Source organism: Protopterus annectens, chromosome 7.part0, assembly GCF_019279795.1.
Source record: "Protopterus annectens isolate FY-2018-M chromosome 7.part0, PAN1.0, whole genome shotgun sequence".
Taxonomy (NCBI): Eukaryota; Metazoa; Chordata; order Ceratodontiformes; family Protopteridae; genus Protopterus; species Protopterus annectens.
In genome coordinates, this window is record NC_056739.1 from 1,350,347,394 (window position 1) to 1,350,373,243 (window position 25,850).

Below are 25,850 nucleotides of genomic sequence, written 5' to 3' on the forward strand. Positions count from 1 at the left end.
CATTACCTGATCCTCTCAGTGATCACCTACCAGCCTTCGATGACCGTCTCCCATCTCCACTGCATAAACACCACTACATCCAAACCCGCATCCTCTCCTCTTTCAACCCTCTAACTTTCTCCGAATGCTGAAAGCATACTGACTTGTCCCCTCTAAAAACCCTTCCTCAAGATGATGCCGTTTCCTACTTTAACCACTCATTCCTAACCCTTCTCAATCAACACCCCCCCGAACCAAAAGCATCAAAACCAATCCCTGCCCATGGTTATCAAAAGATACTAAACTAGCTTTACACCAAAGGGACAAAAAATGGAAACAATATCAAAAACATAAAAACCCTAACACCCTCCTAGATATAAGCAACTATGAAACTTTGCAAAGAAACTAATAATTAAAGACTGCAAAGCCCACTACTCTAAACTCGAGTCCTTGCACTCAACAAATCCCAAAACAATTCTGGGACTCCATCTCATCCATGCTACATCCTGGCAACAAAGAAAACCCCTGCTCAGACCCCAACCTCTCCAACCGTGAAACAGCCAGCCAGTTCAACTCATTCTTCACAGACTGCATAGCTAAACTATCAGCCTCCTTCCCACCCCTCTCCTCCACCACCACCCCCTCCTGCCCCAACCACCACCCCAATCATCAACCTTCCTCCACATCCTTCTGCCTCAAGCCCATCCCCAGAAGCACTATAAAAAGACTTCTCCTCAAACTCAAACCCTGTCGCAATGCACTTGACAACCTTCTACCCACCTTACTCAAACAATCTGCAGACAGCATTGCCTATCCCATCTCTATTCTTATAAACAGATCCATACAAGAATCATACGTCCCTTCTATCTGGTGCCATGCTTACATCATCCCCTCCACAAATGTGGCAAAAATACTGATACCACCAACTTCAGGCCTATTGTCATCCTTTCCCCTCTTTCTAAAATACTGGAGAAAACAATACAAGCACAACTCATGGCACACCTAACACTAAACAATCTCTGCTCCCTTACCCAACACGGCTTCTGCCCTGGCCACAGCACCATGACTGCTCTTCCTTCCTTTCTTGAAACCATAAACCTCAAACATGACTCGGGCAAGTTCATATCCACACTATTCCTAGATCTGTCAAAGGCCTCTGACACCATCTCACACACCCTACTTATATCCCAACTCTCCACCCTATACCTGTCTCCCACCGCCATTGCCTGGTTTTCCAGCTACTTGTCCAACCACCAACAAGATGTCCAATGGAAAGCTTCAACCTCCTCCTTCCTTCCCACACCCACAGGTGTCGCACAAGGTTCTGTTCTTGGCCCTCTTCTCTTCAACCTATTCATTAACAACTTTCACCAATCCATCCCAGACTCATCTATCATCCAATATGCAGATGACGCAACAATCATCTGCTCAGCCTTCTCCCCCTCAGAGGTCCTAGCAAAAACAGAAACCTGGATGCAGTTCAACCATCTGGCACTAAATGCAAATAAAACCAAACTAATGTTTTTTTCCCCTACCAAAAACTCCACTGACAAATCCACATTCACCATACACAGCCAAAACAACACCCTCCTTGAAACAGTTCCCAATACCAAGCTTCTTAGCATCATTATTGAAGAAGAACTAAAATTTGACACCCACATCCAGTCCACAATCAAGAAAATCCACCAAAAGTTAGGTCTCCTCTACAGGCACAGCCGCTTCCTAAGCCCCTCTACCAGTCAAACTCTTGCATCCACTTCCTACTCCCTTCCCTTATGTATGGTGCCCTTCTTTTCACCAATCTCCATCTTGGCCTTCGGTTCAGACTTGAATCCTGCTACCACAAGATCTCCAAATTTGCAACCAATTCAAAAAACTCACCCCACCACTGCCACTCCCTCCTCACCCTCAACTGCCTTGAACTACCCAACTACCTCAGTTACCTACAACTCACCATTGCCCACAAGCTCATCTTTAAACCTGCCAACTTCCCAGCTCTCACTACTTCCTTAAAACCTTACATTCCCAACCGCTCACTCAGATCCAAAAACCAAAATCTACTTCAGGTCCACAAACCTGCATGACCTCCTGGCCATCTACTGCTCTCTCACTCCTTAGCTAAACAGTAGAACTCTCTCCTCACACACCTACACAACCTACTTAAGTTTCAAATCTCCACTACTCTCTCATCTTTCTTCCAAATGAGAATGCCCTTGTCACGCACCAACTTATACCCCCCATTTCACCTTGCACTGACTCATCCAACTACCTCTACTATTACTTCATGCAACCCAAAACAATCCCTCCCCTACTAAAAACTAATTTTATCTTCAATATCTATTGTACTATATTCTCCAATCTCGAACATACTAGTACCCTCTCCATCCATAATATTTTCCTAACCTACAAATGGCTAGTAGCTATATATTTTGAAATGTTAAACCTACAAGTGAGTTTATAACAAAAATATTCACTTTATTGCCAATGTTGAAATTTCTGTATTGAATTATGTCTTTTCATTTTTGTAACATTATGACAAGCTAATTGCAAATATCATAGAGCTTATCTGTAAATGTTAAATTAGCTGTATGAACTATGTCCTTTTGTAACATGTGACGTAACGTCTGGAGCCTTTCTCCCCAGGCCTCCGCTGAAAACTGGCTTTGTTCCAAGTCGGACTTTCCCGGTTAACAAATGTTAAATAAATAAAAAAATAAATAAAAATGTGAAATGCAACTTGCAATTAGTGTGGAGCTTTTCTCCCTGGGCCTCCACTGAAAACGGGCTCTACTTGGTCCAGTGGACTTCCTCAGTCATCAAACTTAAATGATATATGGACCAGGGGCTTAAGTTGCTGGATCCAGGAGGGGTGTCAGTGGAGATATTGTTAAGTAGAGGAAAGACTTCTTTAGACTGTATGTGCTTGAAGTAGCAGCAGGGGTAGCATTGGTGGCCGGGGGCGTTAGTCATAATGTGGGTACTGTACTTCAGGCAGATGCCCAACCATTCAGACTGACTTTCACAACATCCGGATGCCCCTTGTGTAGGGCTACTCTCTTCTATGCCACAGACATCAGTAATATGTACAGTATACAACAGACAGGTGTCAGTGCCACCTTCAGTTTTTTTGTCTATACATTTTCTTTCTCTTTTTGCAATTAAGGTGATCACCAAAAAAGTGAATACTTAGTCAACCATGTAGTTTGAAAGATCTGTTTTGCCCTAAGAACAATCGTGTGCTCTAAGAAGAGAGGGTACTTTCCAAAAAGGGAAATGAATTTCACTTCCAAAACATCAACCAAACAGGACCAGACAAAGGGATGGTGGGAGACGATATATACTGCAGTAGTGATCTTACATGAACATCTATGTTCACAGATCATTCATATATGCAATGTGCTATGTTCACTCTATGGATCACTGTTGCAGTATCAAATGCAACGGCCAGGGAAGGGTACTATGGAAGTAAAGTGGCCACAAACTTTTAGGGTGTGGGAAGCATACATGCCCTGCAGTATTTACATGGCAATGCCTGTCCTTCTCTTGCAAATGACACCTGTTTTTAATACCCAGAGAATGCATATACAGATGTTGATATAGCTGCCTCACAAACATTTTTTGCCAAGACATTGCAGACAAAGGTCCATGTAAATACATTCTACCTTCATGATATACACTTTGAAAGGTGTTTAATGGATAAAACGATAATTTCCGAGTATCATCAGATGTGGAAATAAAAGGAACTAGAACTACTAATAAGCAAAACATGAGCACTCAAATGTATGAGCAAACTCACTAAATTCCACTGACTTTAAGTTAAGGAGGAGTACTTTTGTCTAAACCTTTAGACTTCTACAGGCAAAAGTACTCAATTTAAAATCAACAGAAGTGAGTTTGTTTGCTCTTACACCACAGTGATCACATTTTGCTTTTTAAAGCATTTACTATCCCGGTCACAACAAAATGTGAAGACAGCAAACCACGTAGATAGGGTTTCTTTACAGACAGTTCTTTTTTGCTTACCTACCATGAAGGATACAAAAAGATGGTCTGTCTGCTCCAAATTCTTTCTTGTATTTAAATAAAATTTTACTTCTCTGTGCACATCCAAGGAGTGCAAGATTATTTCTCTTTTGTTCTCTGGATTTGGAAAAAAAAATTAGAAGATAAGTAGCCTGACTTGGTGCTATTTCTGAAAGCGCTTCTGGCACAAATGAGGGATAAAAGTTATCCTGTTTTTAGGAAAGACATGTAAGATGCCATGTACCTTATGACCTCCAATTCCTTCAACTATATAGCTGAAGTATCAACCAATAACAACAGTTTTACAAACAAGAATGTCACAAGGATTGAGCCTGCTGGTCCACAAGAAACGAGAGATATCTCTTTCAAAACAAAGTTCATATACCATGAAGGAGGCAACAGCTTATTTGATAACCTCAGAAGCAGTACCCCTTTCAAAAAATTGTATCACTGGTGGTAAAGGTGTCAAATGCGACTCGGAAGAGCAGGCAAGTTGAAACAGCCAAAGAGTGCGACTAAACTGATGCAGAAGTAAGACTCAGTTGGCAGGTAAGGGACAGCTTGCTGTAACAAGTAACCTTAGGGTAAATACTATTGTGTGTGCCCAAAATGAAAATCTGTTTCACTTTGCCAGGTAGGATGTTCTGGATGCTTAATGAGCATCAAAATTTCAAGATGGAAGGAATTCCAAAGCAGGATAAATGTTCTATCTTCCACTGTGCAAGTCTTAAGGCATACTTCTCAACTTTCCAGATTTTCACAGAAGGTCCAGACATTTACCTCATATTTTTGGTCTGTTTCTCAAAAAATTGAGGTTTTCTGGCAAATCATTGAGGACTAAGTCAGAAAATAATGGCGCACATTTGAGTTTCCAACTTCATATCCTTCAGAAAATTCATCTCAATGCAAAATCTGTTATTCTATCAACTTTCTAGGTTTGTGAGAGGAATATTTAAAAAAGTGTCCTTATTTTGGGGCCTTTTTCCACACATTTGTGCCCTTGTTCAGATTTCTTGTTCTAAGAGGCTGAGAGGTACGAGTTTCAGATGTGGATGCATCAGGACTCTCTCACTGCTGTGACTGAAGGCTACACAACGCAGGGAAGACTCCTTGGACTTTCAGTCCAACGGCATTCTACATAGCAGAGGATCTTTAGGCCTCCATCTATACCTCAGATAAAGAAGTAAAAATAATCTCTGTAAAAACATTAGGTAACCCTATTTCATACTGAAACTGGGACTGAGAGATCTTGGACATCAGAGCAACAGTTAATTTCAGCTTCAACTACAGCTCTATGTTGGTGCTTATTTCTGAAATCAAAACAAAGCAGTGAATATGATCATAACAAAAATTATATAGCTAAATATTACAAATGTGTTATGCATTCCTTCAAGCAAGTGCACTTTGAGTAAATAAAACAGCCACTGAAGTGGCTACCCTGTGTTTCCTTTCTCCTCTGTGCCTCAGAAATCACTTGTTCGCTCCAGATGGAGCAAAATTAAAAAGTAATTGCTCTAGACAGTTGTGTTGAGTTCTTCCTTTCTCTAATGCTGTACAACAGTCGAGTTGGTATAGCTGTTTGTGTGTGTGTGTGGGGGTGGGGGGTGAAAAGGGCTTACCCCTCTGCAAAAAAAAAAAAAAGTTTTCCATCTGTGCCATTGTGATGAATTTGACTTCTGTTCTAATCTCATATTATCACTCACAGTGTAACTAATCACATCATGCTCTTACACAGGAGAAGTCAATTATTGTAAAACATACAAAAAGAAATAACCCAGGAATTATAATAACCTAAAACACACAGATCCAAAAAAATCTGAAACTGTTCCAGAATGGTTGTAAAGAAGGATACAACAGACAAAAGACAACTACAGCTTATTGCAAAGAAGTATACAAACAACAAAAGACAACTACAGCTAAGTAGCAAACCTGGAAAAACAGACTGAAAAGGCAGCAGCAAATACTGAAATCCGCAAATATGGAATCCATGCTAGATGCTGGCAGTCCCAAACAGTCCCCATAAAAAATAAACATGTCAAACACTAACAGCTATAAATGTTAGCAACTTCAGCCAGGCTAAAAAAACAAAAAAAAACTCTGCTAACAAAAAGACCAGCAAAACACTGTTAAAGCTCAGTGCTTCCAAATTAAACTTAAAGGTCATTATGAAGCTGGACATAAGACAGTACAATGTAGTAAATAAGCAAAGAATAAATTCAAGCATCAGCAATAATGAATTAACTCAGCTTCTCCGACAGCTGAAACCCACCCAGATTTTCAGTGTCACCTAAAAACTGAGCAGGAAACTGTAAAATCCTCCAAGGTAAAATATAATGCAGACCAAACCAAACTGTAGCAGCTAATGCCTTCAAGTTAATGAACTGCATGTCCACACACAGAAACAGTGCAACAATGCAGCAAAAAAGTAATCAAATAAAATTAAAAAGTACTAAGCAATACCAGTGCAAACTGATATAAAATGAAGACAACAATCAATCTTGAAAGACACTGCCATAAATATTAAAAGAAAAAATAACTATATAATGAGAACTTGGGCACCCTGATCCTAACCTTTAAAATAAGTGAAATTGTAAACTGCACTGTCCTTCGACTGATAATCCACGGGACTAAGCCAAGCAAAATCAATTAATAAAATATAGGATATGTCAGCCGCTGTGGTACAGCGGTAGCGTTGTTGCCTCACAGCAAGAGGTTCTCCTGTTCGATTCTCGTCTGGAGCGCCTTCTGTGTGGAGTCTGCATGTCCTCCCCGTGGTCGAGTGGCCTACGAAAGACATGCGTGAATGGGCGTGCCTTCGCTGAAGGTTGGGCGCTGGGCTGGCAACTCGGCACCATAAAAAATCGACTGCTAATCATTAGCGGACCAGAGTTCGGCTGTGGCGACCCCTAACCAGGAAATGCCGACAAGACAAACAACACTATTCCTCCTACATCTCCAAGTAGCTCACTCTTAACTCCCTGAAAGTGATCACCCTGACCCTGGAAGTAGAAAAAGACATCAATAGCATTAACTGTGTCAAGAGTTATTCACACTTAATTCAAATTCAGTGGACATTCAGAAATCATGAACCTGGAACACCTGACTGTCCTTAATGGGTCATTTGCACATTTTCCATAGGCCTCCTTCAAAGAGGGCTTATGGTAACCACACAGTGATGGCTCTGTTTTTCTGGATCTTTTTGCTGGTTTTGTCTGTTCATGTTAACTGTGTAATCTTTTCTTTTGTTGTTTTGTCCTTATTTGGTAAATCTTGCTGTCACCCATAATGCTACGGACATAAGGCTTTTTATAAGCTGAGCGTTTCCTGATACTGGCCAAACTATTCAGTTATGCTACATTGACAAGTCCATAAATGAGAGTGAAATGTGTTATGGCTACAGCTAGTAGTGTTTTGGTTTACTGGCATAATGCAGCAACAACAATTATAAAGAGTAAAAATTTAGTGAGGCTTTAGAAACTGTGTAACTGGCACATTTGTGTCCGTAATGATTTATTTACCTATTTACCATCTGATGTCATTCAAAGGAGGTTTAAGGTATTACACACTGAAACCCCAGGTCTGCTAGGGTCTTTTTGCTGTTTTTACCTATATAGCTGTTCTATGTGACCTTTCATTTGCTATTTTGCTTTTTCACATTTGACAAGGCTGGCCAGTGTTATACAGTAATCAACAGGGGGGGGAAAGAGGCATAAAACTGAACTGTCCAAGTACTCTAATCAGTTAAAAGTGTTAAACACAAGTCACATGGAAGCACAACAACTGGCTGAAGCTGTTGTGAAAACAGAAATCACATAGGAAAACCATAAAAGCATGGAAGCAGGAGAAACAATTTGCACTGTTTAGGCATACCCAAAAGATAATACAAGGAATGTATCAGTGTTAGAAGGAAAATTATATGCCAGTGGGTAGCCATTCCATGGCTACAGTGGTAGTTAAATAGCAAGGAACAGTGCAGATCCAATTCAATTCCTATATGATCAAACATGACGCTCTGTTTAGAATATGAGGGCCTGGGAAAATAGGCAATATCAACATGCTAGAAATGTGGAGGAAAAGAAACTACATCTCTACTGCATCAAAATGAGGCTCAGGCTCTTATACCAAGTCTTGCTGCATGTTTTATCATTAATGAATGGGGACAGAGAGTTTCTTAACCAGAAGCATTACCAGCACTGGAGGCAACTGGTTGCTCACCAGATTCTAATCCATCTGTCTACAACCTTTTTTTCACATTTTTGCACATGGGGTCATGATGTCACATCAATGGTGATAATCATTAGCGAATGTTTATACCACCAAGTGACTAGCCCTGCCATGGAACCAGACACTAATGTTAGCCTGAATCCATTTACACTAGAAAATGCAGCACCCAAGTCATAAAGAATAGGGTCAGCAAAGAAAGCAGTCACAGACCTATACTGTTTTTAAGAGAATACCCCAGAATGTTTGAACCAGAAAGGAGTCAACTAGAAATGACCGGCACTCATACCCCCCCCTCTCTTTTAGCTTTATCTAAGGAAAAGGAAGAAAATAAACTACTGTTTACTTTCACAAGAAGGTAAGATGAGACCTGCAGCAATTGTAGCAAGCTATTCTGGGATTAATCTCTATAACCCAAAGGTGGATGATCACATCAAAGTAGACTAAAATCTTCACCTCACAATCTGAAGGACAATTCCACAGCTCTCACAATAGAAGCAGGCATGATTTGTCCTCCTTTCTGAAATGTAACCGAGTTGAGAAACACCTGGAAAACTAAAAGTGACTCCATACTATTAACACTTGGGTAAAAGGCAAAGAGTTTGATCAAAGATGCATTCTGGTACTTCTAAGATGGCTTCACACTGATCAACAGCTTAATTTCAGCTTTTCCAGAGTGAAAAAAAGAAACTGAGAAATAGGTGCTGGTAACTCTGCCTGATTAAGTAAATAACAGTTACTGGCTAGAAAATACACTGCCTGGATGCAAACAAAGAGGAAACTTAGAAAGCATAAAATAAGTAAATATTGTGGGAACAAATATCCGGGGAATGGTTTGGCTAGGCTTGTATAGGCCACAGGGCCGATAGCTTAGTACCGACCTATGAACTAGAAAGGGTGAAGAGAAAACACTGACTGGGAAAAATCCTGCATATGTTCAGCAAAAAGCAGTTCAAGCTTCAGTTTTGGTACAAGACATGACTTACAGTAATCTAGAGGAAATATAAAGCAAAGGTACTCAGAGTTGATTAAAATAAATGAAATACTGAAGGGGTATATCAACTGAAATAACAAAAGGCTGGAAAAGTGGAAGACTATTTAAACATCTTTTCAGTTAAACTGATAAAACTGCAAAAATCAGTGAGTGAAATGAAGAAAAGGCTTGATGAGCATAAGGCTGATTAAGAAGAGCTGTTTCAAAAAATGGTAGCGTTAGAGGACAGAGCATGCAAAGAAAACAAGAAGTTATGTACTCACCATAACGTTTGATGTATGTGGTCCATCTCGCCTCACATTCTTACTCATGGGTTCGGAGTCGAGCATCGGCTCCGACTCGGCCAACTTAATTCTTCTAGCACGAAGTCTCTAATTGGCTGGGCTAACCTGGTATCCCATGTTGCACTGCTCCATAGCCCCAGATCTAGTTTGCAGCAATCCACAGTCACACCCCATGCACAACCACAGTCCAGAAAGGTAGAACACTATCCAGGGTAACAAAGAAAAAACAACCAACCTTGAAGGGTACTCGAGACCAAATGTCACCTCCAAATCCTCCAGGAGGGGGGAAAGTGGGAGGGTATGCAAGAATGTGAGGTGAGATGGACCACATACATCGAACTTTATGGTGAGTACATAACTTCTTGATGTTATGTGGTCCAATCTCGCCTACATTCTTACTCACGGGACAGCGTCCCCAGCACCTCTATCCTGGGAGGCTCAAAGAAAGATACTCCTGAGAACTGTGGAACCAAAGGAAACCCGGCCCCTAGAAGCCACATCTAATTTGTAATGAGTAATAAAGGTGTGAGGAGAAGCCCACGTGGCCGCAGCACAAATATCATCCAAAGATAGCCTAGAATGGTAAGCTACTGAAGTGGAAACAGCCCTGGTAGAGTGAGCCTTGACGGGGAATGGTAAATTTCTGCCTGCTGACGCATAGATATAGGAAATGCAATCAGAAATCCATCTGGAAATAGTAATCTTAGAAATTGGGGAGCCTCTTCTATTTTCTGAAAAGGACACAAACAGTTGGTCAGATTTCCGGAGTTGCTTTGTCCTGTATAACTAGAAATGTAGCTGCCTGTGCATGTCCAACTGATGAAATCTAAACTCTGCCTTGTTGGAAAATTGAGGGAAGAAAACTGGCAGCTCAATAGACTGACTGAGATTAACAGTAGATGTAACTTTAGGAAGAAAGGACGGATTAGGTCTCAAGGAAACCCTGTCCTTATGAAAGATTAAATACAGGGCTTTGATGGATAGAGCTTGAATCTCAGACACCTGTCTGGCTGATGTGATGGCTATTAAGAAGGCAGTCTTCCAGGACAAAATTTTTAATTCACAGGTAGCAGCTGGCTCGAAAGGTGGGGAAGTCAGGGCTTGCAAGACAAAGTTTAAATCCCATGGCATGATGGGTTCTGACACAGGAGGCCATAGTAACAAGGTGCACCTCAAAAAGACCTTACAGAGTTTATGAGCCATAAGAGAAGGTTCGTAAGAGGTATGAAAGTTAGAAATGGCGGCCAGCTGGACCTTAATGGTCGCAGGAGCAGAACCCTGCTGAAACAGCATGGATAAAAAATCCAAAACAGCAGGAATAAGGGCTGTGTAAGGGTCCAGTCCCTGGGCATGAGCCCAAATAGAAAATCTTTTCCACTTGCAGGAATAAATTTTCCTGGTGGAAGATTTATGAGAAGAGGATAAAATGTGTACAACCTCAGGTGAAAAACGATGAAGTCTGACTAAGGATGGAAGTGGAATAGCCAGGCTGTCAACCTGAGGGTCCGCAGGGAGGGATGGGACTGTCCCGACATGTGTGTCAGTAGGTCTGGAGCTGGGTCCAGAATCCAAGGACTGTCCACTGTGTACTGATGAAGAAAGGAGAACCAGACTTGGAGAGGCCAGTGTGGGGCAATTAGAATCATCTTGCTTCCCAAGATATGGCTTTCTGAATCACTCTTGGTAACAGAGGAAACGGAGGGAAAGCATAGAGCAGACCTGGGGGCCAATCGTGGACTAGAGCGTCCCTGGGTGACTCCCCCTGTGGGGGGATCAGTGTGAAGTAGTTGCTGCACTTGGCATTGAGGGGACTGGCAAAAAGATCGCAGCAAGGCTGACCCCACCTGCTGAAAATCTGTTCCGCCACACGGTGGTTCAGGGACCACTCGTAAGGCATCAGAATAGCTCTGCTCAGCCTGTCTGCTATCACATTGGCCTTCCCCGGAATGTGCGTTGCCACTAGGAACCGTCAGGAAGACACTGCCCATTGCCACACTCACATAGCCTCTCTGCACAGGGGATAAGATCTGGTTCCCCCTTGCTTGTTCAGGTGCCAGACAACGGACATGTTGTCCGAGTGAATTGCAATCGTTCCCAGAGGGAGAGAGCTCTGAAGTGCTCGCAACGCCAGTAACACTGCTCTCATTTCTAAGACATTGATGTGCAGATGTACCTCGTGATCTTGCTACGTGCCTTGGACCGTCCTGCCAAGATAATGCCCCCCCACCCCATCTGGGAGGCATCCGTGGTCACCGTGGCAACAGTTGACATGTTTCCCTTTGTCCAGGTTGGTGGAGCGTAGCCACCAACGAAGGTCCTGTTTGCACCGGTCGGTGAGTAGGATCAAGTGGGACAGGGGGAATTCCTGAAAGAACCATTGGGCAAAGAGGAGTCACTGCAGAAGCCTCGTGTAATCTGGCTAGAGGCACTAACATAATGGTGGCTGCCATGGATCCTAAGAGCTGTAGAACCCATCTGGCCTGAACTTTCTTGAGGGGTAACCATGCACAAACCTGACTCTGCAACACTGCTATCCTTTCTTGGGGGAGGAATGCCCGCATACGAACGGTGTCTAGCTCTGCGCCTATAAATGTGACACGCTGTGAGGTCAGCAAGGCAGATTTTCCCCAGTTCAAGGTAATTCGTAATTGATGACAAAGGGCAATGGTAGTTTCCCTGTCCTGAACAAGAAGATGCCTGGTGGGGGCGGTGAGGAGCCAGTCATCCAGGTATGGAACCACTTGGAATCCTTGACATCTCAGGTGAGCTGTCACCACTGCTAGACACTTGGTGAACACCCTGGGGGCTGTGGTGAGACCAAAGGGAAGGGCACGAAACTGAAAGTGACTGGCTCCCAGCCAGAAGCGTAAGTGACTCCTGGATGCCCTGTCCATTTTGATATGGTAGTAAGCATCCTTGAGGTCGATGGAGCACATCCATACTTCTTTTCCCAGCAATGGAAAAATAGACTGGAGGGTGACCATTCGGAACTTGGACTTTAGAACATAGTGATTTAGTCGGCTGAGATCCAAGATGGGTCTCAGGTCCCCTGTTTTTTTCGGCACCAAAAAGAGTCTTGCGTAAGTCCCTAATCCAATCTGGTCTAAGGGGACAGGCTAGATGACTCCTTTTCTTAGCAACTTTGAAATTTCTAGCGTTGCGTGATCCCTTTGACTGGGTGGAACGTCCGGGATTCTCTTGACTGGAGGGGGGTCTGAAAGCAATGGGATGGTATAACCACCGGTAACTATTCAAAGCACCCATCGATCCTGGGTGATACTTGCCCAGGCTTCCGGATGCAATGAAATGCGGCCCCCGACTGGCTCCGGAATAGCACAGCCAGGCAACACATCAGGAATGATGATAGGAAGACCCGGGAAAGGAATCACGGTCTCTCGAATTGCGAGGGCCTCCTCTGCCCCTGGGGCGGCGTCTTCCAGAATAGCCTCCCCCTCCTCTGCCTCTGGAGGGGGGACTCACCCTGAGCGGCAGGGAAAGACTTCTGCAACTTTTTGAACCACATCTTCCCTCCCTTCTGAGCCTTGAGCCTTGGGGTAAGGCCTAGAAGGGAGGGAAAAATGGACCCCTACGGCAGACAGGGTCTTTCCTTCTTGCTCGCATCTGGTGAGGGTGTCTTTCACTTTGGTCCCAAAGAGTGAGGACCCATCAAAGGGGGCGTCAGTGAAGGACGACTTGAAGGCCTCCGCGAAATGACACAGGCGCATCCAGGCTTGCCTCCTGAGGGATACACCTGAACTAGCTGCCCTACTTGCCCATTTGGCTGCATAAGATATGAGCCTCATAGACAAGTTGATAATCGAGCCAAGAGTAGACAACTGGGCGTTGACTGTCTGTGCTAACGCCTCAGGTACGTTACCCGTTAGAGTATCTCCTAACTCTTTCAGAAGATCTCCCTGGAGCCGAGTAAAATGACAAAGACAATTCAGCGACCGTAGTGTGAAGGTTGCTGAAGAGAGGGTATGCTTCCCGTACTGATCCCTACTCCTGGACTCCTTGTTAGGAGGATGGACAGACGAAGAAGACTCGGCTACTTCCTACTGAGTGGCTGCCGCCACCACCATGGCATCCACAGAAACCCCTTTGAACAGGAACTCTTTCCCAGGAGGAGTTGAAAGAAATTTATTAGGACTTCTGGGGACTTCTGGGTACCGGTTCCACCGAGTCGGGAGTCTCCCACACCATTCGGCAGATCAAATTTAGGAGCTCATCGAAGGGTGGAGACACCCAGGAGGTGGAGGGTTGAGCCCAAAAGGCCTTGAGGAATACCGACTCCTCCTCAGAGGGGGGTCTTGGACTGCCAGCTGCCTCTCTGCCTCAAAATCTCCAGGATGTCAGAGAAAGAGAAGTCATCGGAGGACGACTTGGGGGACCCCTCTGCTTCCTCAAGGTCGGTATCAGAAGTGAGGGACTCGTCCTGGGAGTCTATGTGCTTCCTCTTGCACAATTTCTTTCTTGGGGGCTCCTCAGGCACGGACTCTGAGGGGCCCTCAGAAAGTAGGGGACCGCTCATGGGGGTATCCCCAGACCTTTGGGCTCCGCCGGCTACTGATAGGGGGACATCAGAGGCTCTAGCTGGTGTGGAGGGGGACGGAATGATCGATCCGGGTGATGTAACTGAAGATCTGGCCAGTGCGCTCCTCATGGCCTTGAAGGCCGGTCCCCCCGAATCCGAGGACCGAACGGCCTCCAAAGTCAGTCCAGATTGCATCCCACTTCTCTCTCATTTTAAACATTATGGGAACATACCAGTTTTGTTACATACTTGAAACCTGTACAACAAAAGAAACAGAAGGTGAAATACCTACCAAAGCAAGCAATGTTTCCATCCATTCCGATGTACTTGAGGTCATGTCTGGCTGCTTCAGTTTCTAATGGGTCACTTTCTGATGTGTCATCCATAGCAAATATTTCCTTTTGTCTAAATTCTGCATTGTCATCAAAGTTGATCTTGGCATCAAAGCAAACCACTGCATTAAAAAAAAAGAAAATAATTAACTTACCAACAGCTACTAGAACCTAAAAATACCACAAAGACTACTTTATTAATAAGCAATAAAATTCAACAAATAGTCTTTTAAGATATTTATCTCTAACTAAAATAATATCGACTGCACCAAAACACAGAAAAATGCATCTATATACTGACGGTGACATTAAAAAGATGGGACAGTGCAATGCCTTACAATGGGGAAAATATCTGTAAAAGCAATAACTAGGCACTATGCATTATTTTTCAGGCTATACTGGAAACACATTAAGGATACTTACAACAGTCAGCCTCTTGTCACCTCTAATCTAAGCAACACCACACCTTTTATACATTTCCTTTCACAGGGTTTATTTTCCTCCTCATAAAATGATTTTATACACCAACACATATACATGAACAATGGCTCAGTTATTTCTCCTGTTTTGTGGCATATCTGTACTCTTCAACCTCTTCAATGTACATTACATTTAGGTTGGATACAATCTCAAAATACTTTCTTTACAAGGCTCCCAGGATGGCTGTGCACTGCTCAACAAGTTGATTTAAGTTCTTCCAATGTGAAAACAAAGTGATAAAAAGGGCCACTGAAGTTACCAATTTGGCAAGTGGGTAGTAATTGCACTGCCTTACAGGTTTATAGGCAAGTACTAGGCTAGCTGCCCATACAGAACATTTTAAGTCCAGCCAAGTTCCCTTCCTGTGCTTGAATTAACCTATCCATTTGGTTAGAGACTGGCCTTACCCATCCAGTGGTTGATAATTATATATCACCCCTAATGAGAAAAATTGGGATCATACCATTGATATATTGAGAGGACCCATGCATGGGATACAGCATTTTATTGGCTACCTCTGTTCATTAGTAGCCTAGGGGCAGTCTTGGGGTAAATTTTCTGTTTCCCATCCAGAGATCCAAGTTACACTTGAATATGGACAGGGATGAACTTTGTTTTATGTCGACCAGGAGTCTGTTCCAGAGCAGCAGTATCCATTGCAAGCTATATCTGTCCCTCCAAACCATTACGTTGATGTTTTAGAAGAGGTTTAGATCCCTAGTCCTAATATTTCTGGTGTCCATTTATCTTGATGTGCAGTAAACCCATAAGTATTTGGTTACAGGATGCCTTGTATGCCAGGCACAGGTAAGCTCTTAGCAGTGGCAGTGTTGTTTAGGCCTTGTATCCTTTTAATAAGGTATCTCTGTGGGCATTCCAGTTGTTGCATGTGTATGGACAGATACATGCCAAAGGGGCATTGTATTCAATGACTGGCCTAATGAAGGCTGAGTAAGTGGGGGCATTGACATCCCTGGATCCAGACACAATCCCTTTGTTTATAAGCCATGCAATACAGAAGGGCTATTTTTCAACAATGGACACATGTTGGTCAAAAGTTAGGTTCACTGTCTACATTATTTCCCAAATTCTGAACAACCAATTCAGCTCTTAGGGCCGTACTGTTAAAGTGGTAGATCCCTGGGATAGATGACTTCCCAAAGGATGTAGCAACGTGTTTTTTGGAATTTAGTTTCAGTCCATGATTTTGGCAACAGTTATTTATTTGGGAAAAACCTTTCAGCAGGATGGCTAAGTCATTTGTTAACCCAATTACTGCTCCTGACTTGTAGTCGTCTGCAAACTTAGTTAGCCAGAGCCCTTGGGTAATGGCTTTTACTTCAAAAAAGTAAATGTCAAACAGGAAATGCCTTGATGCCAGCAAAGAAGAAACATGGAGAACCTCAAAGAAAATTCTGGTTGGGAAGAATACTGTACCTATTCTGGAAAAAAGATTTTAAGTTTCACCTTTGGTACAGGACATGACTTCGCGTAATTTAGAAGAAAAAGAAACAAAATGCACTCAGAGGTATTTAACATAAATGAAACACTGAATGACTACATTAACTCATATAATAAGACTGGAAAAACAGAAGAAGCTTTTATTAGCTATTCAGCTGGACTAATAAAACTCCAAAAATTACAAAAAGAAAAGGCTAGCCCAGTATGAAGTTTCTAAAGAAGAGCTTTTTAAAAAAATAGTACAGTCAGAAACTGTGATTTTCTTATGTATCAGAGAAACTGGAAGGAACAGACGGTATTAATTTTTGAAAGTAGAGACAAACAACTGGACTGGTGTTCCACAGTAGGATGTGTTCACTGAAAGGGAACATCATATGTATGCTGCAAAACTCACCATGAGAAAGCAGCCACGATCTGCATTAGTAAAGATGCAATCATACTAACAGAAATAGATGATCCTTACAAAAACTGCTGCAAAAATGAAAAATAATAAAAATTGGAGACAGCTCAGTATTTGTAGAAAATGACTGTTCACTGTAGACCAGAGAGACGAGAACATTTTAAACCAGCCACCAAGGAATGTCAAGAGGCAGGTGTGAGACTTAAACTGCTGTATTTAGTTGTCTTCTTATTTTCTTTTCCTGGAGGATCGCATACATTTTTGATGCTGAACACTCTAAGGAGAAAATAAAGTATTCCCAACACAGAATGAGCCCGCAAGGAGGTGGCTCTGCTTCTCATTCTTGTGACAACAAAACACACAAAGAGACTTTGCCAGTGAAACAGTTTCCACTGTTTCAATGGAAAACACTTGAGAGCGAGAAAAAAACAAAACAAGAGATGACCAGAAGAATCAGGACTTTAACAAAAAAAATGGTGTTGGGAGATGGAGATGACCAAGAAGAAGACCCACAACACTACAATTAGAGAATAAATTGGATGTTATAAACGGTCAACACTATCGGATCTAAGAATAGACATGTGAAACGTGGGCTAGCAAGAAAAGGTGGCTGAAATAGACTGGAATTTTGTTGATTTTGTTAAACGTGGATGAAATGCAAATCATATACCCCACTTTAGGTCATTAATGTTAAGTTCACTGTAAGGAATGAAGATGTAACTAGTAAAACAGTTTTTGTTTTTATTAATATTTGTATAACTTTCATGATAATACTGCATGTGTTAAGTTCACTGTAAGGAATGAAGATGTAACTAGTAAAACAGTTTTTGTTTTTATTAATATTTGTATAACTTTCATGATAAAACTGCATGTCAAGTAGTTCTGTAAAGAGTGCATTGACGAACACTTTAAATGTGAAATGGGTGAGTCTTATCAGTAAATGTTGTACAACATGTTAAATATATTAAAGCAAGCAAGTGCTTTTTTGCTAAGATGTACAGGCTTTATACTGCGACAAGACAGAAAAGGCTCATCAAAGGCATGTTAAAGTTTATACAATGTTGTGATCGTGGGCTGCTGGGGTGGGGGAAGATGTAAAACTGCAATGATACAAGTAGAATTAAGATACTAATTTCCCATTTTTAGAAGGGTCGATGACTTGAGCAATGTCCTTGGTTACAGCTATGTACATGTTTTTTAAGCAAATGGCAAAATGATGAAAGGCATGAAAATAGTAGGTTTCTTGCATCTACACAGTTACATTTTTTCCCATTAGGAAATGCTCTTGGTGGGGATCAAAAGTTTGTAGGTGCAAACAGTTGAGCAGACACCAAGAGTGTTACCAGAAAAAAATAAGTTAATAGCACTATCCTGTGATGCTGAAACTAAGCATTATTTCTGTGTACTACCATTCAATGTGACTGGAAAATACCCTACACAAGAAGGTAAAACAATATAATTTCATCTTTTAGAGACCCACAGTGTCTTATGATACAGTCAAGTCTAAGCAAAAAAAAGAAAACGTATTTTAGAATGCCCACCCCCATCAGGCCATTTTAGAGTACAACAAAATAGTCATTAGTAATGACTGCTTACAATGCTGTATGGATATTATCATTAAGTAGAGTAGCAAGACAAGATTATATTCTACTCACAGTTTCTGCAAAAATTCTTTAAACTTGATTTGTTTTCTCCTTTCTAAATTCCTAATCCCTTCTATGTGACTAGACCTCTCAAACGTATCTATTTTGGAGGAATTTTCTTATTTTCAGCTTGACTTACCTCTTTTCATAATGCATCTATTTTTGGAGATATGTACCTATTTTTCAGGCTTGATTTATCACTTCACATGATTTTCACAATCTTGACACTCATCACATGTGATTTTAAACTGTTTAGTACACAGAAAACAAGACTACATGACCAATACACTGGAAGGACCAATAATTTTAAAGAACAGTTACCCAGATTTTACATCTCCCTTTTTCAAAAGGAAAAATAAATTATTTCTGGGCCTGATTTTTGAAGATTCCTTTATTACATTCTTCAGAATTTACACTTTGTTCATAATATGCTTACATTTTTGTCACTTGCATTTTTAAACTTGTGTTTCGGAGTAGTATCTCATAATCCTACTTTAAGTAGGACATGTTATGTCCTATTAAGTATTAAAATTGTATGCTAATTAGAAGTCCAGATTTTTTTTCTTGATGTACTTTTCAAAAACCTTTGTACCTACTTTCATTGTCTGCAGGTTGAGAGGTATGCAAATGACAGTTGTTCACTGTCTTTTCCCTTTGAACATAAATGTCTCTAACAAAGGTCTTTTGTTATGGTTCAGGATGGTCATTCCACAAGAAAACTCCAGTAAAATAATCTCAACTTTACCTTTTCAGCTTCACCTCTTATAATGTAAAAAAGTACGAAAAAAATATGACCCAAGATGAGCCAAAACAGGATCATAAATTTAAACTTGTTTGAAGACACAGCTAAACTGAAGTAGCCCAGATATATTTTTATTTTATACACCAAAATATTTAGACTCAGAGGAAGAATGAAGTCACTCAAAAGTATTGGGAACAAATCCAAAACTTTAATAAACAAAAGTAACACTGTTAGCACTTTCATGTCTACATATATCTTAAAATAGTGACTTAATCAGACTGTTACCCAGAACTCTACTTCTCATTAAATACATTGTATCATGTATTTTAAATGACAAGTGTTATTCTGCCTTCTCAGCTTTTTCAAATAACATATGAAATTAAACAGGTTATTTAACCCCTTATCCATACTGGCATTCAACTTCATCTGGCACAAATAATCTAAATAAGCATAACATTCCTCCCTACTCCCCCCCCCCCCCAATGTCCAGAGGAGCATAACAATCAAGAGAAAATAGAATTTTTATGAAACGTATACAAACTTTTTAATGTCAGCACATTGAATTTATTCATATTATTAGGCTGCATAGCATATTTATGTTCATACACTCTCTATTTTAACATTCTGGTGGTTTTACCTATGTGAAATGAATTACAAAAAAACAAACAGCAATGTACACTACAAAATCTGACATATGTAAACTTAAAAAGCAACAATCACAATAACAACACACACTGACTCTCTCATTTACAAATCTACACATACTGCAAGCTTGACATTTATAAGTTCCCCTTTTTTGCATATTCCTGTTTCCATGTAAAGGTGTCTCTTTGTATTCAAGTTTCTATCTCTTCTAAACACAAATCTGGCAAACCTGGGATTATCACCCAAGCATTTGAAAATACATTAATTTTCTCTGAAAATAATTCAATCATCTTGAATGACTTTTTTATAGCAAAACTGTCACTACTGTAGGTAATGCACATAGCAGTATCCCACTGTTTATTTGTTGGTTCCTTTGCTTCAGATTTTGAAACTTGAATGATCTCTTCAATGAAACATTAAGGATATCCCCTCAGAACAAACCTTACCACTAATTTGGAACAAACAGTGTCTCGATTTTTACTCTCAAAGGAATTAAATAATGGGCATATTTGAAAAAGCTGAGGAGGCAGTTTAATGCACAGCATTTAAACACATAACACAAAGTATTTAAATGGGAAGTGGAGTTTGGGGGTAAAAGCCTGATGAAGTCTCTTGTCCTATTTTGAAACTGTTGTAGAGACAAAAGTGATAATGGCATTACTTTTGTTAATTAAAATTTTGGTTTCATTCTCAATACTTTTCTTACTTTTGAGTCGCTTCATTTTTCCTCTGAGTCTGAATATTTTGGTGTATTTACTTGGATTGCTCAGGTTTACTAGTATTGTATTTGTGGTTTTGTAGAATATGTTTATCTTACACAAACAATAGCAAGTGCTAATAAAAAATCAAAACATGCTGATAAATTCAGAACAGAAATACCAATTTGTATTAAAACCAGATTAATATAACTTAATGAGATTTCTTGAATGTCTTTATTTCAAAAACCCATCAATAACAGGCACAATGGATTATAAAAGACCTGCAAATTTAATACACTTTACAGTTACTGAATGACTTGTCTCTTCATGTTGCAGTCATTACAGCAGGCAAGACGGCAATTCCAAGAATAATAGTGGCTGGGGACTTAAATTTACCAGAAAATATTGGAATAATGTTGATTCAACAATATTAGTAAGGAAATTATTTACAACATACATTCAGGAACAACAACTGCTTTAGATTATAAAACACCCTGTTAAGGAAGGAATACTCTAGGCATTGAAAGTGTTCTTAAAAAAAAATTTGTGTTACTTCATGTCACATTTTACCACAGTTGATGTGCAGTGATCACAGAGTTATAAAGGTTAATTTCTTGCTAGATAATTCAACCAAAATTAAGTCTAAACCAATGCACAGAAGATTAATAACAGATTATACGGAAACAAAACATTTACTAAGTCAAACTAATTGGAGTGATGCATTCAGTGGTAAAACGGCAGAAGGAATTTGGAAATTTTTGAGACAGAAAATATTTAAATGCACAAAAATAAAACAAATGTTTAACATTAGGAGGACATACTTCCATTAGAACAAGATATTTAATTAAGACGAGAGACAACAAATATAAGAAATGGAAAAGACGTAGAGCTATGACTTTGAAAACTGAAATAAACAAGCTGGACAGACAAATTAAATATAGTGTGAGACAAGATAAAGAAAGAATTGGAAAAAATGTATATAAATATATTGAATGTAAAAGGAAACCATTTTATAGATACATAAGAAGTGGTAGGTGTAAAGACGTACAAACTGATAAACTGTGTATAGATTCTAAAATTTATTATCAAATACAACAAATTATATATATATTTACAGCTCTTATGCAAAGCTGTTTGTCTCCACAAAGTAAGGTAGAAACTGTCCTACTGACATCCAGCTAACCTCAGATCTTGAAATCAAATTAGATTATATTTAAAAAAAACTATGCAAACTGGATCCAAACAAAGCAAAGGCAGGAGCCGGAATTATTAATAAAGACCTGAAAACACTGTAACATGAACTTACAGTACCATAATATCTGTTATTTACTAGGTCATATAAATATGGACAGATGCGTCTATATCAGAAGATCGAATGCTAAAAATAGCAAATGCTCTTTTATTGAACTTAAAAACGCAAAACCTTAAAATGTCAAAGGGATAGACGGGTAAATTTTTTCCCAGGGAAAAAATTTGCTGCCCCCCCCCAAAAAAACCCCAATGTCCAGGCAAAATAAAGTGGGGGGGGTCTTCCCCCACCCCCCCAACTTAAATATACCAACTCCAAGATCGCACCACAGTGGAGAAAAGGTACAGTTGTGTACACTTACCATAAATGTGGATGTTCGAGTGTATTCACTGTTGCAGTCATTACATTTGGGTAATCTGCTGGCAGGTTGCCCTCAGCCGGCCTGATTAACAAAGTCTTGGGTCCTGCGTCAGTTGCTGTCCCTTCTTCCATGACATCAGGTCGTCAGGGGTATAAAACATGCAGCTGACGCCATTACATCAGTTTTTCTTGACCCAGATGTCAGGGTTGCCAGATTTCCAGCCCCCCAGGTAGGGACAAAAAAAAAAAAAAAAAAAAAAGAAGGTCTCTCACGGCAAGTGAAGACCAAAAAAAAAGGTCTTTAATGCGGAACACAGTTCCACATTAAAGAACAGTAGCTCTGCACGGAGCTTCTCGTGTTTAATGCATTGCAGTTCTGCATTCAACACAAGTAGCTCCGTGTTTAGCGATTTTTGATTGGCCCGTATACCGGCATATGGGCCAATCAAAAATCGCTAAAGACGGAGCTTCTCGTGTTTAATGCGGAACACAAGAAGCTCCGTGTTTAGCAATTTTTGACTGGCCCGTATGCCAGGTATACGGGACAACCAAAAAAAAAAACAACAAACAAACAAAGCGGAGGCTGGCCAGGATTTAAACCAGCAGGGCGGGACTCGGGATCAGGCTGCTGATCTCGGGACAGTCCTGCCCAAATAGGGACGTCTGGCAACCCTGGGTGGCCCCCAAATGGGGAACAAAATATATATAAATATATATATATATATATAATTTAAAACACAAAAAATATACCTCCAAACAAAAGCAAATACACCAAAAAGGCTTTTAAGCACAGTAAAAGAAAGGGGAGGTATAGTAAGAGAAAAACAGGGGGCTGGAGGGTGGGTAACCAGGACTGCAACAGTGAATACACTCTAACATCAACATTTATGGTAAGTGTACACAACTGTACTATGTTCTTCGTGTTTCACTGTTGCAGTCATTACATTTGGGTAGAATCCCAAAGCTATGGTTGGGAGGATGGATTTATACAGCATTAGGAGCAGCTATAAGGCCCTGCAGGACAGCAGTGGCAAAGCCAGCTCTGGATTTAGAGAAGAGAGGTAAATGGTAATGTTTGGTGAACGTATGAACTGATCTCCAGGTAGCAGCTTCTAGAATGTCTCTGGTAGGAACCCCTCTGAGAAAGTCTGCAGAAGTAGATGCAGCCCTGGTGGAATGAGATCTGATCCCCTTGGAGATAGGTTTACCATGGTGCATACAGCAGAAACAAATACAATGGCTTATCAATTTGGAAATGGTCTGTTTTGAAATAGCCTTGCCCTCTGCCCCTGCAGCAAATGCCACCAATAGTTGTTCAGATTTTCTTAGAGATTTTGTCCTGTTTAAGTAGAATTTAAGTTGTCTGTGTACATCCAATGAATGCAGAATCCGCTCACCCTTGTTCTGTGGATTGGGAAAGAAAGCTGGCAGATGAATGGTCTGATTAAGAGCCACACTGGATACCACCTTAGGCATGAAAGATGGATTGGTCCTGAGAGCCACCCTGTCCGGATGAAAAATAATGAAAGGCTCCACTGCCATAAGAGCCTGTAATTCTGAAATCCTTCTAGCTGAAGTGACTGCTAAAAGGAAAGCTGTTTTCCAGGAGAGAAATTTTAGGTCCGCAGTAGCAGCTGGCTCAAAAGGAGGGAGAGTGAGTTTTTCCAAAACAAAATTGAGGTCCCATGCAGGAAATGGCACTCTCCTGGGAGGTCTTAAATTTTTGGCCCCTCTGAGATACTGCTTTAGCAAAGGATGAGAGAAGAGGGGAGGTTCTGTGTTGTAAAGAGCTGAAATGGCTGAGGCATGGATTTTTATGGAAGAAAAAGATAGGCCCTTGTGATGCATCTCAGTTAAATATTGCAGAATCTGAGGAATATTGGGTACTGCTGTGCTTATTCCTTGTGATTGGTTCCATGCACAGAATCTTTTCCATTTGTCAGCATATGATTTTCTAGTACTAGGCCTTCTAGCCTCCAAAATGACATCCATCACAGGTTTGCTGAGGGATGACAAGGGTGAAATTAGTTGATTAGCCTCACTGCAAGATTCAAAGTTTGGAGCTGAGTGTGCAGAATTTGGTAGTTCTGCTGAGACAGTAGGTAAGGTGCCTGAGGCAGGTGCCACAGAGGAAGGTGTGACACATTGCGCAGGAGTGGGTACCAGTGTTGGCGAGGCCAGTCTGGAGCAATCAGAATCATTTTTGGTTTGTCCTGTCTGACTTTTAGTAGAACTTTAGAGAGCAGAGGCAAAGGGGGAAAAGCATAGACTGATAGGTTTTTCCAGCTGAATGATAGAGCATCCACTTTCCAAACTTTTTTGAGATGAATTCTTGTGCAGAATTTGTCCAACTGATAGTTCTGGGGTGAGGCAAAAAGATCTATGCCTGAACTCCCCCATTTGCGTGTCAACATGGTGAAAACTTGTGGTTCCAGTTTACATTCGTGTGGGTCCATAAGATTTCTGCTTAGTTAGTCTGCCAGAGTACTTAGCTTTCCTGGAGGAATTGAGCTTGTAATTGCATTTGGTAGGTCAAGGCCGTGTTCCACAATGCCATGGCTAGTCTGCAAAGGGGGTAGGAATGTGTACCCCCTGCTTGTTTATGTACCACATAACTGTGGTGTTGTCTGTCTTTATCATTAGTTGTCCGGGATGAAGGTAGTCCTTGAAGGCTGTCAGTGCATTCTGCATAGCTAGCATCTCTTTCTGATTGATATGTAGGTGCATTTGATTTGGGCTCCATTTGCCTTGAATGCACTTTCCTGCAAGATGAGCCCCCCCCCCCCCAAGCATAGTCTGATGCATCTGTAGTCCCATGATATGCTGTTGATATTTAAGCATATGAAATTGACAGTTTAAAGCCCTGACTGCCAAGGTTGCAGACGTGTAAACCTTCTTACCTCATCTATCCAGTGCCCTGGAATCTCTATCAGAAGGGGTAGGATTTTTAGCAGTAGAGGCCTTAATGCCCTTGGGACCCTGAGAAATGGTTTCAGGATCAGTGGTAGGATTTTTGAAAAGGAATTTGTGGGAGTCAGGAACCCTGTAGTATCTGTCTGGCTTACTAGGAGCCAGAGGCAGAGAATCAGGAGTCATACTAGATTCTGAAAAAATCTAGAACAGGAGGTATACCGGTAAGGAGCAAGAAAAAGTTTCCCCAATGGGGTACTTAGCTTTTAGTTGAAGACTTCTGTTCTGAAACTCGAAAATTAAAATTTCAGGTGTCGGCCGACCGGCACTTGCGAACTGCTTCTGCTTCGGGCACCGTGTGGCAAAAAAGACTGATGTAATGGCATCGGCTGCATGTTTTATACCCGTGACGACCTGACGTCATGTAAGAAGGGACAGCAACTGACGCAGGACACAAGACTTTGTTAATCAAGCCGACTGAGGGTAACCTGCCAGCAGATAACCCAAATGTAATGACTGCAACAGTGAAACACGAAGAACATCAGCAAAGACCAGAGAATGGCCCATCAATTTTTTTCCCTGGGAAAAAAACTGATATTCTGTGTCTTCAACATTTTCAGGTTTTGCGTTTTAAAGTTCGATATAAGAGCGTTCGCTAATTTAAGCGTTCGCTCTTCTGACAGGAACCCGGACAGATTCCTTATAATTCGAGTCATCCATTTATTAAACCCGTCTTTAAGGGAAAAGGAAGTAGGACAAACCCAGAGTCATAGTCGTACCTCTCAACTGTCCAGATTTTTGCCTCATATTTTTGGTCTGTTTCTCATGAAATTTGTGATTTTTCAGGATTTTTGCGGCAAATCAGTGAAGACTGAATTCACTAAATAATGACAGG

The 25,850-nt window shown here is 41.0% G+C and overlaps 1 protein-coding gene across 2 annotated transcripts in view; it reads right to left on the bottom strand.

The window, feature by feature from the left end:
- The window catches only part of SUCLG2 (succinate-CoA ligase GDP-forming subunit beta), a 1,759,444-nt gene that overhangs the window by 725,326 nt on the left and 1,008,268 nt on the right, over positions 1–25,850 (bottom strand). For both annotated transcript variants that reach the window (XM_044077963.1, XM_044077964.1), the window contains exon 8: positions 14,328–14,489. In XM_044077963.1, the coding sequence (XP_043933898.1) occupies positions 14,328–14,489 (162 nt within the window). The remainder of the gene's footprint in view (positions 1–14,327; positions 14,490–25,850) is intronic.